The following is a 16,995-nucleotide window of genomic DNA, read 5'->3' as shown; positions in this document are numbered from 1 at the left end:
AAAAAAAAAAAAAAAAGATGTTCATTTCTACTTCATCTGAATATTGTTATTTTTTTGTACATTTTCCTCACATTGCCTCACATCACGGTTGTGACATTCTCTTAATCGCTAAAGTCACATGACTTGTTTCCTTCATTATATTTCTTACTAAGTAGATCTTATTTGTATTGAATCTATCCTATTTTGGTCTTTAGTAGGGATAACTCATAATTTCCCTACCATTTAAAAATTTTGTCTTCTCTGGAGTGTATCACTTTTCTACCTCCTGCTTCTCCTGGCTACTTCAACAAAACAATGAGCAGATAACAACTGGCTCAGATATTCTCACATTTTAGTATATGCACATCTTCACTAAGATCTATTGTATCATGCTTCTAGTGTTGAGTCCTTTTTACTTCATTATTCACGCTAAAGCAAACTTCATTTTAAGGTGGGTTCTTCCTAGAGGCCATGCAAAGGGATGTAGTTAATGGAATACCCAAAGAGCCTTGTCCCCATTTATCAATGGATTCCCACAAATGAGGCTGCCATGGTAACACATTCTAAATTAAATGGGCTGTAAGTGAGCTAAAGAGAAAAATAACTCTAGGTAATTCCAGAAAGCCACTTTACACCAGATGCTCACTGGATTAGTCGTTCCACTCTGTATTATAAACTCATAAGGGTAGAGATTGTAATTGCTTTTCCTTTCTGTTCTTTCTTACCCCTAGCGTAGAGACTGGTACATAGTAGGTACTCAGTAAGTATTTGTTGAATCAGTACATGACTGTATATAATAATATAAAAATCAAATAACTTTGCATACAGCTTCATACAGATTATAAATATTTTAATATATAATAAGGATGAATCAAATATAAAAATGTGTTGGGTTTTAATAGAAAGTGCTAAGTAAATAGAAGCTATTACTGTTGTTAGATGCTGTCAAGTTGGTTCTGACTTATGGCGACCCTATTCACTACTGAACAAAACATTGTCCTATCCTGGGCCACCCTACAATCGCTGCTACTCTTGAGCCCACTGCTGCTGCCACTGTGCCAATCCATCTTGCTGGTGGTCTTTCTCTTTTTTGCTGATCCTCCATTTTCCCAAGCACGATGTCCTTCTACAGGGTCCCTCCTGATAACATGTCGAGCCAGTTTTGACTCACAGAGACCCCATGTAGGGTTTCTGAAGAGTGGCTGGCTGGTGGACTTGAACCACTGATCTTACAGTTAGCAGTCTAGTGCTTATCCTACAACACCACACCAGAACCCAAAGCTATTACTTGAAGATATTATGATATTATTCTTGTTGGTGTTGGCAAGTGCCTTCCAGTTGGTTCCAACTTGTAGCAACCCTGTATGGGGTTTCTGGGGAACAGTTGGTGGATTTGAACTTCTGACCTTTGGGTTTGCAGTCCAATGCTGATCCTTCAGCACCATATCAGGAGTCCAGTGCTATAACTAGTAGACATTGTTGTTGTTAAGTGCCATTGAGTCAACTCCAACCCATAGTGGTCCTGTATAAGGTTCCTGAGGAGTAACTGCTAGATTTGAACTTCTGACCTTGTGGTTCTTGGTGCAGTGCTTATCCTACAGTGCCACATTAGGAGTCCACTGTTGTTTTTACTGTTAAGTACCGTTGAGTCAACTCCTACCCATAGTGATCCTGTATAGGGTTTCTCAGGAGCTGCTGGTGACTTTGAACCACTGACCTTGAGGTTCAAACCAACCTTGTGGTCCAGTGCTTATCCTATAGCACCACACCAGGACTCCCAGGAGTCCACTAGTAGACATTAAATAATAAAGGAGTCTGGCAAAAACCTGTCAATCTGTGACTACATTAAGTGCATGCTTTTATCTATAATGCTTGTATTTCTTTAAGCATAAAAACACTGTTTTTTTCCACTTAGGTATTGATATCTTAAAATATATTTTCTTGCAGTATTCTTTCTACCAGCAGTTGCATGAACAGAAAAAGTCAGAAAAGTTCTTCAAAGTTCTGTATGACCGAATGAAGGCTGCTCAAAAGGAGATCAGATCAACAGTGACAGTTAACACCATAGACTTAGGGAGCAAAAAAAAAGATGATGACAATGAATTGATGACTTCTGGCCCAAGAGTGAGAGGTAAAGAAATACTTGAATATTTGTGGAAATAGAGTAAGACAAAAAAGGGTAACAGTGTTTGTTGTTACGTGCTGTCTAGTTGGCTCTGACTCATAGTGACCATGTGTAGGGTTTCAAAGGAATGGCTGCTGGGTTTGAACTGCCAGTCTTGTGGCTAGCAGTCCAGTGCTTATCCTACAGCACCATACCAGGAAATTCCTGTAACAAGTGTTTGTTGTTGATGCTGTTGTTGTTAAGTGCCATGGTGTTGGTTCTGATTCATAGCAACCTGGTATAGGGTTTCTAAGGAGCCGCTGGTGGGTTTGAACTCGCTGGATAGCTATCCAGTGCTTATCCTAAAGCACCACACCAGGACTCTGTAACAGTGTTTAGATTTCCCTTATCTTTATTTTTTCACTTATATTGGTCTAATTGTCCCTGCTGTGGCTCTGGAGTGACCTTCAGCCTTAAATTAGTATGGTCATGGCTTGACCCTGAGATAGCTCTGCAGAACCAAACTTTAATAAGATGTGGTCACTGCAAACTGTTCAGGGACATGAAAAGGCTTAACTTTTATTGTGAAATGTTTGCCAAAAGACAACTGTCCCAAACCCTTTAAGTGTTTATGAAATTTAACATTTTAGAAATTATAGCACTACTCCCCATTCAAGTTTCTTGGTATTTAGAATAACAAAGGCATAGTAAATATGTTATAAAGATATTGACATTTTAAAACTTGTTTATAGTTTTCCCAAAATTTATGCGTATATGAGCCTTAATAGTTTTCTACAATTGGCTAAGCATTAAGCCTTTTCATTGTATCCCATTGCAAATTTAAAATTTTGTTGTTAACTCTTTTTTTTGGAAAATTGTTGCACCTCTTATCAGATTTTTAAAAAAATTTTTCATTTCAATTTTTAAATAATGAGACCACTTAGTTGTCTTTGTTTTTAAGTAACCAAAGACAATTAGTTCATAAATTTAAGAGTACTGCTTTATTTTCAGTAAGAGATTCATCATTACATTTAAAAGAGGGAATGAAAGGACAGTTAACAGATGCATCTTCAGCAACATCCAAAGCATACTGTGTATACCGAAGAGAGATGGATCCAGAAATAGACATTATGTGCACAGGACCAGACGCAGGAAATGCTGAGGAAAAGTCTGCAGAGGAAGTCACGATGAGCCCTGCAATTGCCATTATGCAACCAATTCTGAGATTTCTTCAGTTACTATGCGAGAACCACAACCGGGAACTGCAGGTATTGATTCTGTATTGTGAACTAAGCCAGAAAGTGTTATCAGATCTACAAGGAAAGCTGGGACTATAGCCCATGGTTATAAGTAATTAAATTCAAATCCAATGAGGACTTTAAGAGAGAGAATCAATAAAACCAATACTGCTCTTCTAAAATGGGAAGGAACTTTTGTATTTAAGTGAAGAAAAATGTAAGGAAAAATCCCTTTATGCTTGAGAAAATCAGGCTCATATATGATCATTCTGTGTTTTATCAAGGAACTTGTGTAAGCCTCTGTGGGCACCACCTCTTCCTAATAGTCTGATATATGCCAAGGAAAGCCGTCTTCACCTTATCTGTACTTCTGATTTTATAGTCTTCAGAGTTTTTCATCATTTCCATCACAATTCATATTTTTTACTTTCTGCTGTTTGTGGTAAAAATATAACATTCACCACCATAACAACTTTCACATTTAAGATTCACCACTTTATACAAGACAGTATTTAGTATATTTAGGTATTTTGCTACAGTGAAGGTTGATGCCTCTATAATCTATCTGGTCTTGTGCCTTCTTTGTGACATTTTCTTTTGTCAGAGAGATGAAAATTCTTGTGCCTAAGAATTTTGGACTGTTTTTACATTATTTATACACATTGCTTATGTCACTATGGAAAAGTACATGAGAGGTGAAATAGTTCATTGGTATGACTGAAGGTAAATATGTTTCCCTGAAGAAGTTCCATTCATCAGACCATCTTCAGGTTAGACACACTTCCCATTGTGCTACGTCACCCATACTACTGGGTGGCAGAGTTGTCCAAAGACTTTACTACAGTGAAGCTCACTGAAATCTCTGCAGTAAATCCTGGGATCTGCCCTACAGCCTCCTATCCTTGGATTTTCACTATATGCTCAAGAGTACATATCCAGTATTAGAGAGATCACAGATTTTGAAGATGCCTTCTAAGAATGATCTGGTCTTACGCCTTTTTTGTAACATATTCGTTTTTGTCAGAGAGATGTATCCTGTACAGGTATTCTAGAGTACGGGAGTAAAGGTAGCTTGAATTGATAAGAGAGGTAGCTATATATGTATTGGAATAAATATCCTTTAAGGGGTGAGATGCCTGGAAATTAAAGAATTTCTTGGAAAGGACCACCAGAGTTGCTGAAAACCAAAGGCTAGAAGTATTGTTTCCAGAAAGAGGATATGGGACATATGCCTATATACTTGTCTTAGCTTACCAAATTCTGTCATTATATAGCATATAAATGTCATATAATATATGATCAAACATTCTACTGATTGAAATATGGGATTATGTAGTAGTTGTTTAAATTAAGAATAGTAAAAAAAATGAAATTCAAATAAAAATTCAACTTAAAACAACAGTTAACAAACAAAAACAAAGGTTTTTCTTTCTGCTTACCCTCTCCCCAGGGTCATTCTTCCCAGATCACTGCCAACCATTTGTGTATCATTCCAGAAATTTTATGCACTAGGTGGTTGTGTGCCATTGAGTTGGTTCTGACTCACGGTGATCCTGTATAGGGTTTCCAAAAGTGCTGGTGAATTTGAACTGCTGACCTTACAATTAGCATTTCAGTGTATATCCAACAGCATCATACCAGGCTCTGCAAGCATATATAAATCTGTGTAAAAAAACACACATTTGGGGTTATACTATGCATAGTGTTCCTCAATTATTTTATTTATTATTTTTGTTGTTATTAGGTGCTGTCGAGTCAATACCAACTCATAGCGACCTCTTATACACAACAGAACAAACTATTGCCCAGACCTGCTCCAACCTCACAATCGTTGTTATGCTTGAGACCATTGTTGATACCACTGTGCCAAACCATCTCTTTGGGGATCTTCCTCTTTTTTGCTTACCCTCCATTTTGTCACACACGATGTCCTTATCCAAGGACTGGTCCCTCCTGATGTTATGTCTGAAGCATGAGAGATGAAGTCTGGCCATCCTGGCTTCTAAAGAGCATCCTGGCTGTTATTTCATCCAACACAGATTTGTTTCTTCTTTTGTCAGTCTATGCTACTTTTAATATTCTCCTCCAACACCAGAACTCATATGCGTCAATTCTTCTGTGATCTGCCTTATTCACTGTCCAACTTCCTCATGCATATGAGATTATTGAAAATGCCAGAGTTTGGGTTAAGTGCATTTTAGTCCTCAAACTGACATCTTTGTTCTTGAACACTTTAAAGAGATCTTTTTTTCCTTAATCCTTACTATTTTTGCCCTGTGCAGCAGATTTGCTTAATGCATTATATCGTTTGACTTCTTGATTGCTGCTTCCATGAGTGTTGATGGTTAATTCAAGCAAAATGAAATCTTTGACAACTTCAATCTTGTCTCCATTTATATAAGGCTGCTGTTCATTTGTCCAGTGGTAAGGATTTTTCTTTTCTTTATGTGGGGGTGTTACACATACCAAAGACTGCAGCCTTTGATCTTCATCAGTAAGCATTGTAAATCTTCTTTGCTTTCAGCAAGCAAGGTGTATCATCTGCATATTGCAGGTTGTTAATGAGTCTTCCTCCAATCCTGATGTCATGTTCTTCTTCATACAGTCCAACTTCTCCGATTATCTGTTCAGCTTACATATTGAGTATGGTGAAAGAATACAACCCTGGCACACACCTTTCCTAATTTTAAACCATTCAGTGTTGTGTTCGAATGACTGCCTCTTTGTCCATATACAGGTTCTTCATGAGCACAATGAAGTGTTCCAGAATACTCATTCTCCACAATAGTGTCCATAGCTTGTCATGATCTATACAATCAAAAGCCTTTGCATAGTCAATGAAACACAGGTATTTCTGATATTCTCTTTCAACCAAGATCTATCTGACATCAGCAGTGATAACCTTCATTCCATGTCCTCTTAGGAATCCAGCTTAAACCTCTGGCAGTTCTCTGTCAATGTGTTGTTGTAGTGATTTTTGAACTATCTGTAGCAAAATTTCACTTGCATAATTCCCGTGTTCTGTTGGGTCACCTCTCTTTGAAATGGGATCTATTCCACAAATAAGGATCTATTCCAATCAGTTTGCTAGATAGTTGTCTTCCAGATTTCTTGGCATAGATGAGTGAATGGCTTCAGTGCCTTATCAGTTTGTTGCAACATTCCAATTTATATTCCATCAATTCCAGGTGCCTTGTTCTTTGCCAATGACTTCAGTGCACCTTGGACTTCTTCCTTCAGTATTGTTGTCTTTTAATCATATGCTGGTTTGGTGCTGTGGGTTAATGCACCAGACTGCAAACCCATTTGAACTGCAAGGTAGGCAGTTCAAGCTCACCAGCTGCACCTCGGAAACCCTATAAATGATCACTGTGGGTCGGAATTGACTCAATGGCACTTCACAACAACAATCATATGCTATCTCTTGAAACAGTTGAACATTGACTATTTCTTTTTGGTACAGTGACTTTGTGTATTACTTCCATCTTCTTTTGACACTTTCTGCACCATTCAATATTTTATTCATAGACTCCTTCAGTATAGGAAGTTGAGGCTTGAATTGTTCTACAATTCCCTCTGCTTGAGAAATGCTGAGCATTTTCTTCCCTTTTTGGTTGCCTAGCTCCAGGTCATTGCACATTTCATTTTAATATTTTGACTTTGTCTTCTTGAGTTGCCCTTTGAAATTTCCTATTCAGCTTTTACCCCCTCACTTCTTCCATTTGCATTAGCATCTCTAGGCTGGAGAGCAAGTTTCAGCTTCTACTCTAACATCCAGTTTGGTTTTTTCCATCTTTCTTAATGAACTTTTGCTTTCTTTCTGTATGATATTCTTGATGTCATCCCACAAGTCTCCTGGTATTTGGCCATTTGTGTCTAATTCATCAGCTCTGTTCTTAAGATGATCTCTAAATTCAGGTGGGATATGATCAAGGTCATATTTTGTGTCTTATGGACTTGTTTTAATTTTCTTCAGCTTCAGTCTGAACTTGCATATGAGTAATTGATGTCTCCACTTGTCTGTCAGTTTGTTGTACTGTGGTAGTTTGTGCATTGTTGTTTTATTTATTACTATATGTTATAATCAATTGTCTGTTAGTCGATTATGTTTATATCACGTGGAAGTACCTCGTTTTCATAGCTTCTTAGAATTCCAGTGTGTGGATTATTTATACCATTACTTATTTAACCAGTTATGATGTTGTGGGTAGGATATGGTTTCTAGGTTTTGCTATTACTATTATAAATAGTGTACTTATTGATCATTGCAGTACCTAGAATGACTTTCTAGAAGTGGAAGTATGTGTAAACTGAAAGTTTTGTTAGATGCGTTTCTAGGTTGCCTTTCAGAAAGGTTGTATCACAGACTCAAGATGAACAGTGATGCTGTACTCTTTGTAAGGGATCATTTATTTTAAACTTGCTTCCTTCCCAAATGGAACTTTTGCTTCAGTTTCCTTGTGTTCTTTACTTTTCCTTAATCTCTACCATTTTTGCCCTGCTTGTATCATTTTACAGTTGTGATATTGAGATATGTTTATTATGAACTATACTGTTAAATATAGATGCTTGAGGAAAAAAAATGGGAAATTTTCTTTCCTTCAACCTAAGAGAAATTGAATAAATGCAAACACTTTCTTAATAAAGAACAATTCCATTCAAGGCTGCCATGGGGATATTAGTTGAGTAAAGCAAATATACATAGAGAACTGAAAACAATAACAGTCTTTTGTTTTTTAACCCCTTGGGTGTTTTTCCTTTTGCATTCAGAACTTCTTGAGGAATCAAAACAACAAAACAAATTACAACCTGGTCTGTGAGACCCTTCAGTTCTTAGATTGCATTTGTGGAAGTACAACAGGTGGCCTAGGCCTGTTGGGCCTTTACATCAATGAGAAGAATGTAGCGCTGGTCAACCAGACCCTGGAGAGTTTAACTGAGTATTGTCAAGGCCCGTGCCATGAGAATCAGGTAACTGTGAAAGCAATTCTTCATGCAAAAATATTCCTGACTAACTTATTGGCAAAAGATTAAGTTGGCCAAAGAATCAACCTTTGTGTATGTGTAAAAGGTCATGTTGCTTAGCCAGATACATTTACTTTCATACCAAAACATACAAAGACTTGGTTATAAAGTAGTGAATACTGTGCCACATTTTTATTTAACTTCATCTTAAAAGAACATTCCCATGGAAAGGTTCAAGATAAAAATCAGGGTTATTGAAAAGAATTAAATACATTTCTTTTCCATTGCTCAGCTTTTATTCTTAGTGAATCATTCCAGGATCTGTAGAGTAAACTCCCTTTGGCTCCTTTGGTTCCACGATAGTAAGTAGTATATATGATCTCCTTTATGCCCAGAGGAAACTTTGGAAGTAGGTATTATTGCTCCCATTTTATCAATGAGTAACCTTAACTGTGAGATTAAGTGGCTTTCCCAGTGTCTCAGAGTCATAGAACCAGTAAGCAGTAGAGCCATTCTTAACATGCAGGTCATTAGATTCTGAGTCTGAACACTCCTAAATACAGTGCTCTTTTAACTGGATCACATTTTCCTGGGCTAAGTTTCAATCTCTCTTCCAGAAGGTATGTCTGTGGTTCCATTCTCTTGGATATTTAAAATACATTGTGGAGAATTGAAGACAGACATTTGGGGCAGTTAGGCACAGAAGTATACCCACGTATGCTAATTAACTGTTTAACATCCATTCTCGTATTATAGATCATGAATGTTTATCCAACCTTAGAAGAAAAAGTTTTCAAATCTCAAACATTTCTGGATAAAAATTTTAAAGAAGCCTTTTTGGAGCACACATAAATGCTTGACATAGGCAAAAACTGGGAATTGAAGTTTGTTTTTCTATTATAAATTATGTGTATACACATATCGTGCAAATGTTTACACAGATATTTTATGCTTATAAACATACATATATACATTGGTTCATAGACTAAAAACAATTAATGGCATAAATAATTTCTTAGTGTGAGTTTTTCCCCTTCTATGATATGCATATGACACAGTAAGCATCTGTTGATTTTGTCATATATTGTTATAGTTCAGTCTCCTAAAGCAAGAAAACCTAATTGCTGGTTTAAATTTAAGGAAAAATATGCAAAATCAGAGATATGGTTTTGTTGTTGATAAAACTCTGTGTGTGTGTATATATGTTGTTGTTGTTAACTGCTGTTGATTTGGTTCTGACTCAGAACAACCCTATATAGGGTTTCTGAAACTGTACAGCTTTGTGGGAGCAGAAAACCTCATCTTTTTTCTGAGGAACTGCTGGTGGACTCAAACCATTGACTTAGTGGTTCATAGTCTAATGCGTATTCTACAGAATCACTGTATGTATATATACGTACATATATTGTTATGTTCTTAAGAGCCATCAAGCTTAGTGACCCTGTATAAAGTTTTCCAAGGAGAAGTTGGTGAGTTTCAATCGCCAACCTTGTGACTGAAACCAGCCTTGCAGGCAAGTGCTTTATCCTACAAATATGGATATATATTTGTTGTTGTTGTCAAGTGCCATTAAGTTGGTTCCAACTCATAGCAACCCTGTGTAGGGTTTTTGAGGAGCAGCTGGTGAGTCTGAACTGCCCATCTTTCAGATGAAACCAACCTGCGGGTCCAGTGCTTACCCTACAGCAACACACCGTGTGTGAGTATATGTATGTATATATCTATATATCTATATAGATATATACATATATACACATATATTATAGGAGCTGGTAGTATAGTGGGTTATAAATTGGGCTGCTAATTTCAAGGTCAGCAATTTGAATCTGCCAATTACTCCGTGGAAGAAAGATTTACAGCCTTAGAAACCCTACATAGGGTTTCTATGAGTCAGAACTGGCTTGACAGCAGACAGTCACCATCACCAGATATACTATTGTTGTTATTAAGTGACATCGAGTAAGTTCTGACTCATAGTGACCCTGTTAAAGGGTTTCCGAGGAGTGGCTGATGTGTTTGGACCACCACAGGGTCGTGATTCTAGTACACCAGCTGTTTCTCGTGAGAAAGATGGTGCTTTATGCTCCCATAAGGATTTAAAGCCTAGGAAGCCCTATATAGGACAGCTATGAGTCAGATCCAACTTTATGGCACACAGCAACAAATGTAGCAATAGATAGATAGATGGATGGATAGATAGATAGATAGATAGATAGATAGATGAGATATAGGTATAGATATATGTTTGAAGCATGGTGCCTCTAGAGGATAAGCACTGGACTGTAAACCATAAGTTCAGTGGTTCAAGCCCACCAGTTGCTTCACAGGAGAAACATGAGGCTTTCTGCTCCTGCAAAGATTTACAGCCTCCAAAACCTTATACAGAGTCACTGTGAGTCAGAACTGACTTAACAACACTTAATAAAAACATACATATATATTTAATTAAACAACAAAAAATTATATATATATATATAAAACATACACCTTCACACATGCATACATAAGAGGGCTTCAAAATGTTCATGGAAAAATTCCATTATTTTTTAATTCCATTTTTCAATTAACTTTTGGAAGCCCCCTTGTGTGTGTGTGTGTGTATCTTCCCTCATTCCATGATAATGATTTCCATTATTCATTAGTTCTTTTGTTCCCTACTTTTGAGTTTTGAAAGTTATTTACTAAAATAGGTAAGCTCTTAAGTAAAAACAACTAATAACACAAACCCCATGCTCTGAAAATACGTGGAAGGAAAGAATGTTGCTAGCAGATTCCAGAGGTGATCTGCAAAGAGATTTCTTCTAAGTTTAGCAAACATTTTAATGAGCAGAAAAAACTCAGAAAATGAAGACGGTGGATGGAAACATCTTCCTCTGTAGCAGGGGAATCAAAATTCCTGGTAAAGGCAGAGAAAGACTTATTTTGAAAAAGCAGTCATTTGAGAAATGCCTTGATTTTTCTGTTTCACACTTAATTCACCAGGGTTTCAGTTTTTTAAACCCCATGACACTAGATGCTATACTGTAACAAGTAGTTTCACAAATTCTACCCCACAAATTCCTGATTTCCAAGTTCTATAAAAATGAATAAAGTTCATTGCCCATGTACAGTAGTCCTGAGCCATCAAAATATAGCTGTTTCTCTCTCAGAATGTTTAAAAACTTTACTTTAATAAGAAACTTGCACAAATCACTTAGGGAGTCTTGGAGGCACAGTGATGAAGGGCTTGGCTTCCCACTGGAAGTTTGTCAGTTTGAACCCATCAGCTGCTCAGTGGGAGACAGATATAGCAGTTAGCTTCCATAAATATTTACAGCCTTGGAAACCCTAAAGAGCAGTTCTACACTGCCCTATAGGGTTGCTTTGAGATGGAATCAACTCCACCACAATGTGGTTGTTTTTTGGTTTTGTTTGACCAGTTATCTTAAGTTAAAATAACCTACTGAACTTTTCCCTTAATCATTATAAAGTACAGATGTTCTCAAAACATCAGGAGGCTCCCAACCTTTCTGTGTGCAACAGCAAGACTTAACCACTCATTTAGGATTAAGGAGCTGCCAAATTAAATTGCTGCATTGTGACTACTTGAGTTTGCTTATAAACCTTTGTAATAAGGGCACACCCTTTTGTGAATGGAAATATTCTCTTAGCCATGATAGATCATATCTGAAGATTCTATATTTAAGACATTCCTTTAGTGATGGGTATAGTAAGACTTACTCATTAAATTAACATTTACATTAATGCAAACCCACTGCCATTGAGTTGATTCTGACGTATGTTTCAAAGTTCAGAAAACTGAAGTCATTCTATTATTTTATGGCATATGACTTCTAATGCTGTTATGATGTAAATAAAATGTTATTTTTACAAACATTGTGTTTTCTAGACATGTATTGCTACTCATGAATCTAATGGGATTGACATCATCATTGCATTAATTCTAAATGACATAAACCCTCTTGGAAAATACCGGATGGACCTCGTTCTCAAGCTAAAGGTAAAGTAAATCCATAATTTGGTGAGAAAAATTTATATACAACTCCAAGGATCCCTGGTGGTGCAGCAGTTAAGTGCTCAGCTGCTAATGGAAAGGTTGGCAGTTTGAACCCACATAGTGACTCCGAAGAGAAAGGTCTGGAAACTGCTCTCCTTATGTGAGGCAGTTCTACTCTGTCACATGAGTGGAAATTGACCAAACAACACCAATATCAAACTCCCTTTCTGAGTTGGTTCTCAGTCTTCAACTAGCTTTGTTATTAAAAAAAAAAAAAGCCATGATATTAGCATATTTTTCAACTACTGCATTGACAGAAAGGGTTCAAGTATTAGAAGCAAACAAATAAACAAATGCTGCTGAGTTGATCCTGACTCATAGTGACCCTGTATAACAGAATGGAACTGCTCCGGAAGAGTTCCAAGACTGTAATCATTATGAAAGCAAACCACCACTTCTTTCTCCTGCGGAGTGACTGGTGTGTTCTAACCATCAGCCTTTGGATTAGCAGTAGAGTTCTTAACCAATGAGTCACTAGGATTCCTAGTGAAAGAATAATACTCACTAAATTGCTGATAAGATGTTGAATAAACTTTGAAGTAATGCTCAACTGGAAGATATTTTATTACAAGTTTTTCAAGTAGCCCCTTCAGGTTTCACTACTTCCCTTATGTTTTTATTATATATTTTCATTATGCAGAGAAGCAAAAAGTGTTGAGCAGTCACTACACCAGATATTTTTAATTCACCTTGACTACAGAATTCTATCTAGCAAGTCACAATTAATGAGACAATGTGGAAGGAGTGCTGTGTTTTAGTTTTACGGCTGTCTTCTTTTTAAGAGTTGTTCGCTTTTATATTAAGGTCTTGTTTTTTCCCAAAATATTAGAATCCAATGGGTATGTTGCCAGTTCATATCCATTGGCTTCTACAAGGATGACGATAAGTTCAGATCACTCAAAGAATTTATAATCTCCATTAATCCTGGATGTTTATTATTATTGTTTTTAGGAGATGCTTGATTATAAAAATGAATATTAGGACTGGTGAAAATCTATAAAAAATAAAAATGGGACAGAAAAATAAAGTAATACTCTAATTCCCCAGAAAAGAAAACAAAATCTTTTCAATAATGGGAATTGTTTATGTCATCATTGTCACCATTATTATTGGTTACTAAGATTAGTCATTTAATAGTGGTCTTGGGCTGCACTTTTGAAAGAATAAAATAGATGGATAAAATATGGTATTAAAACTATTCAATTGAATTAATTTACATAGCTTTAAATATGTGTAGTAATGTCTGTGTAGAACAAACAACTGATTCAACTTCATGTTTCATCTTAACGCAAAGTCATTTAGAAACATCTCAAGGACAAGCTGACTGTCTTTTATGCTTCTATCAAAGATTTTGTGTTGAGATTTCTATCCAAATGAACATCACTAATACTCTGTTGAAACATCTCACAGGTATTTTTACATCTTGCAATTTTGCCAAAATTCTATGGCAGTGTATTGAAAACATAGTGTCAGGAAACATCTTTCAAGATGTTTAAGATGTTGTGCTTTGTATTTAAGAGTTCCTTAACTCTCTAGTTCCTTTTTTGTATTATAAATTCACTCCATCAGACACATTTTTATATCTATGAAATATCTGTAGGTAGACTTTTTGAGACAAACAGTGTATTTATAGACCAAAGTAAAATTCATCAAAGAAAACATAAGCTATTTTCATCCTCTGTTATGCAAAAAGAGAAAAGATTATTATTCCTCAACCTAGATGGTAAACATTTTCATGTATACTAGATCTAGTCATCACTTGTCTCTCAGTTTATCATACTGTAGTGGCTCTTGTGTTGTTGTGAAGCTGTGCTCCTTTAAATACCAACAGAGTTACCCATAGTAGATAGGTTTCAGCAGAGCGTCTAGACTAAGACAGATTAGGAAGGAGAATGTTTAGCCACTGGAAACCTTATGAATAACAGCGGAACATTGTCAGATATAATGGCAGAGGATGAAATCATTATGAATAGCAGCAAAACACTGACAGATATAATGCCAGAAGGTGAGCCTCTTAGATTGTAAAGTGCTCTAAATACAACTAGGTAAGAGCTGCCTCCTCAAATAGAGGTGACCATAATGTCGTGAATGGAACAAAGCTTTCAGGACCTTCATTTGCCAATGGGACAAAAAACAAAATGAGGAGAAGCAGATGCAAACATCCATTAATAATAGGAACATAGATGTACAAATTATGAATCTAGGAATATTGAAAGTTGTCAGAAATGAAATGGTATGCATAAACATCAATATCCTAGGCATTAGTGAGCTGCAAAGCACTGGTGGTCCTGACCATTTTGAATCTGACAATCACTTGGTTTACTGTGCTGGGAATGACAAGTTGAAGATGAATGTTACCACATTCATCATCAAAATTGACACTTCAAGATCTATATTGAAATATAATAATGTCTGTGAAAGGGTAGTATCCATACACCTACAAGGAAGACCAGTAAATACCACTAGTATTCAAATTTATACACCAACCACGAAAGCCAGTGATGACGAAATTGAAGAATTCTACCAACTTCTTCAGTCTGAAATTGATCAAACATTCAATCAAGATGTATTGATAATTACTGGTGATTGGAAGGAAAAAGTTGGAAACAAAGAGGAAGTATCAGTATTTGGAAAATATGGCCTTGGTGATCTAAATGATGCTGGCGATCACATGATAGAATTTTATAAGACCAATGATTTATTAATTATAAATGCCTTTTTAAACAATGCAAAAGGCAACTATATAAATGGATCTCACCAGATAGGATGTTGTTGTTGTTGTTGTTAAGTGCCGTCGAGTCGGTTCCGACCCATAGCGACCCTGTACAGGGTTTCCGAGGGTGTAAATACTTACGGGAGTAGAAAGCCTCATCTTTCTCCCGCAGAGCAGCTGGTAGTTTCGAACCGCTGACCTTAAGGTTCACAGCCCGATTTGTAACCACTACGCTACCAGAGCACCAGATAGGATACTCAGGATCAAATTGACTATATATGTGGAAAAAGACCTCGGGAATCTCAGTGATATTGTTGTTAAATGCTTTCTAATGCATTCCAACACATAGTGACCCTGAACAGGGTTTGAACCACCAACCTTATGGTTAGCAGTGCAATGCTTACGCTACTGTGCCACACCAGGACTTCGGAGAAGCTCCATATCACTAGACAAAACAAGGCCAGGAACAGACTGTGGAACAATCGACTGCTCTTATACAAGTTCAGGCTGAAGCTGAAGAAAATTTAAACAACTTCATGTGAGCTAAAATACGACCATGAATATATTCCACCTGAATTTAGAGATCAAACACAGATTTGATGCATTAACACTAATGACCGAAAACCAGAAGAGCAGTTGTTGTTTTAAGTGCCATTGAGTCAGTTCTAATCCATAATGACCCTGTATAGGGTTTCTGAGGAGTAGCTGGTGAGCTTGAACCACCGACCTTGCAGTTTAAACAGCTTTGCAGTTTGGCACATTAATCCACTGTGCCATACTTAGACTTGTTGTTGTTGTTAAGTACCGTGGAGTCGTTTTTGACTCATAGCGACACTGCACAGGGTTTCTGAGGCTGTGAATCTTTACAGGAGCAGAAAGCTTCAGCTTTCTCCCTAAGAATGGCTGGTAGTTTCGAACTGCCAACCTTGAGGTTAGCAGCCCAATTCACAACCACTACACGACCAGAGCTCCTTCACACCAGGACTAGTGGGATGAAATTAAGAACATACTACTGGAAAAAACCTAGAAGATTATTAAAAGACAGGAAAGAAAGAAAAGATCAAAATGGATGTCAAAAAAGCTCAGAAACTTGTTCTTGTGTGTAAAGAAGTAAATGTGAATGGAAGAAATAAGGAAATAAAAGAACTGAACAAAAAATTTCAAAGGGCAGTTTGAGAAGACAAAGACAAGTATTTTAATGAAATGTGCAAAGACCTGGAGTTAGAAAACCAAAAGGGAAGAATTAGCATTTCTCAAGCTTAAAGAATTGGAGAAAAAATTCAAGTCTCAACTTGTTGCAGTATTGCAATATTGAGCAACAGCAATGGGTAAAATATCGAATGATGAAGAAAGGATCAAAACAAGATAGAAGGCATACACAATGTCATTATACCAAAAAGAAATGGTTGATGTTCAACCATTTCAAGAGGTACCATATGATCAAGAACTGATGTTGAAGGAAGATACCAAAGCAGCACTTAGGCATTGGTGAAAAACAAGGCCTCAGAAATTGATGGAATACAAATTAAAATGTTTCAGCAAACTGATGCAACACTGGAGGAATTCACTGATGTATGTCAAGAAATTTGGAAAACAGTCACCTAGCCAACCAATTGGCACAGATACATATTTGTGCCCATTCCAAAGAATGGTGACCCAATGGAATGCAGAAAGCATCCAACAATATCACACACAAGAAAACTTTTGCTGAAGACAATTCAAACACAGTCACAGCAGAACACTGACAAGGGAACTGCCAACAATTCATGTTGGATTCAAAGGAGGGTGTGAAATGAGGGATATCGTTGCTGACCTCAGATGGATCTTGCCTGAAAGCAGAGTATACCAGGATGATGTTTACTTGTGCTTTATTGACTATGCCAAGGCTTTCTAATATGTGATCATGTCCAGCTATGGATAGCAATAAGAAGAGTGGATA

The 16,995-nt window shown here is 36.8% G+C and overlaps 1 protein-coding gene across 1 annotated transcript in view; it reads left to right on the top strand.

Moving 5' to 3' along the window:
- Positions 1–16,995, top strand: part of ITPR2 (inositol 1,4,5-trisphosphate receptor, type 2) — a 707,773-nt gene that overhangs the window by 513,752 nt on the left and 177,026 nt on the right. Inside the window, exons 38-41 of the mRNA XM_006866982.1 lie at positions 1,927–2,110; positions 3,095–3,351; positions 8,092–8,292; positions 12,176–12,286. Coding sequence (XP_006867044.1) covers positions 1,927–2,110; positions 3,095–3,351; positions 8,092–8,292; positions 12,176–12,286 — 753 coding nt within the window. The remainder of the gene's footprint in view (positions 1–1,926; positions 2,111–3,094; positions 3,352–8,091; positions 8,293–12,175; positions 12,287–16,995) is intronic.

The sequence above is a fragment of the Chrysochloris asiatica genome, unplaced genomic scaffold (assembly GCF_000296735.1).
Source record: "Chrysochloris asiatica unplaced genomic scaffold, ChrAsi1.0 scaffold00098, whole genome shotgun sequence".
In the NCBI taxonomy this organism is placed as follows: Eukaryota; Metazoa; Chordata; class Mammalia; order Afrosoricida; family Chrysochloridae; genus Chrysochloris; species Chrysochloris asiatica.
This window is presented reverse-complemented; position numbering and strand designations above follow the sequence as displayed.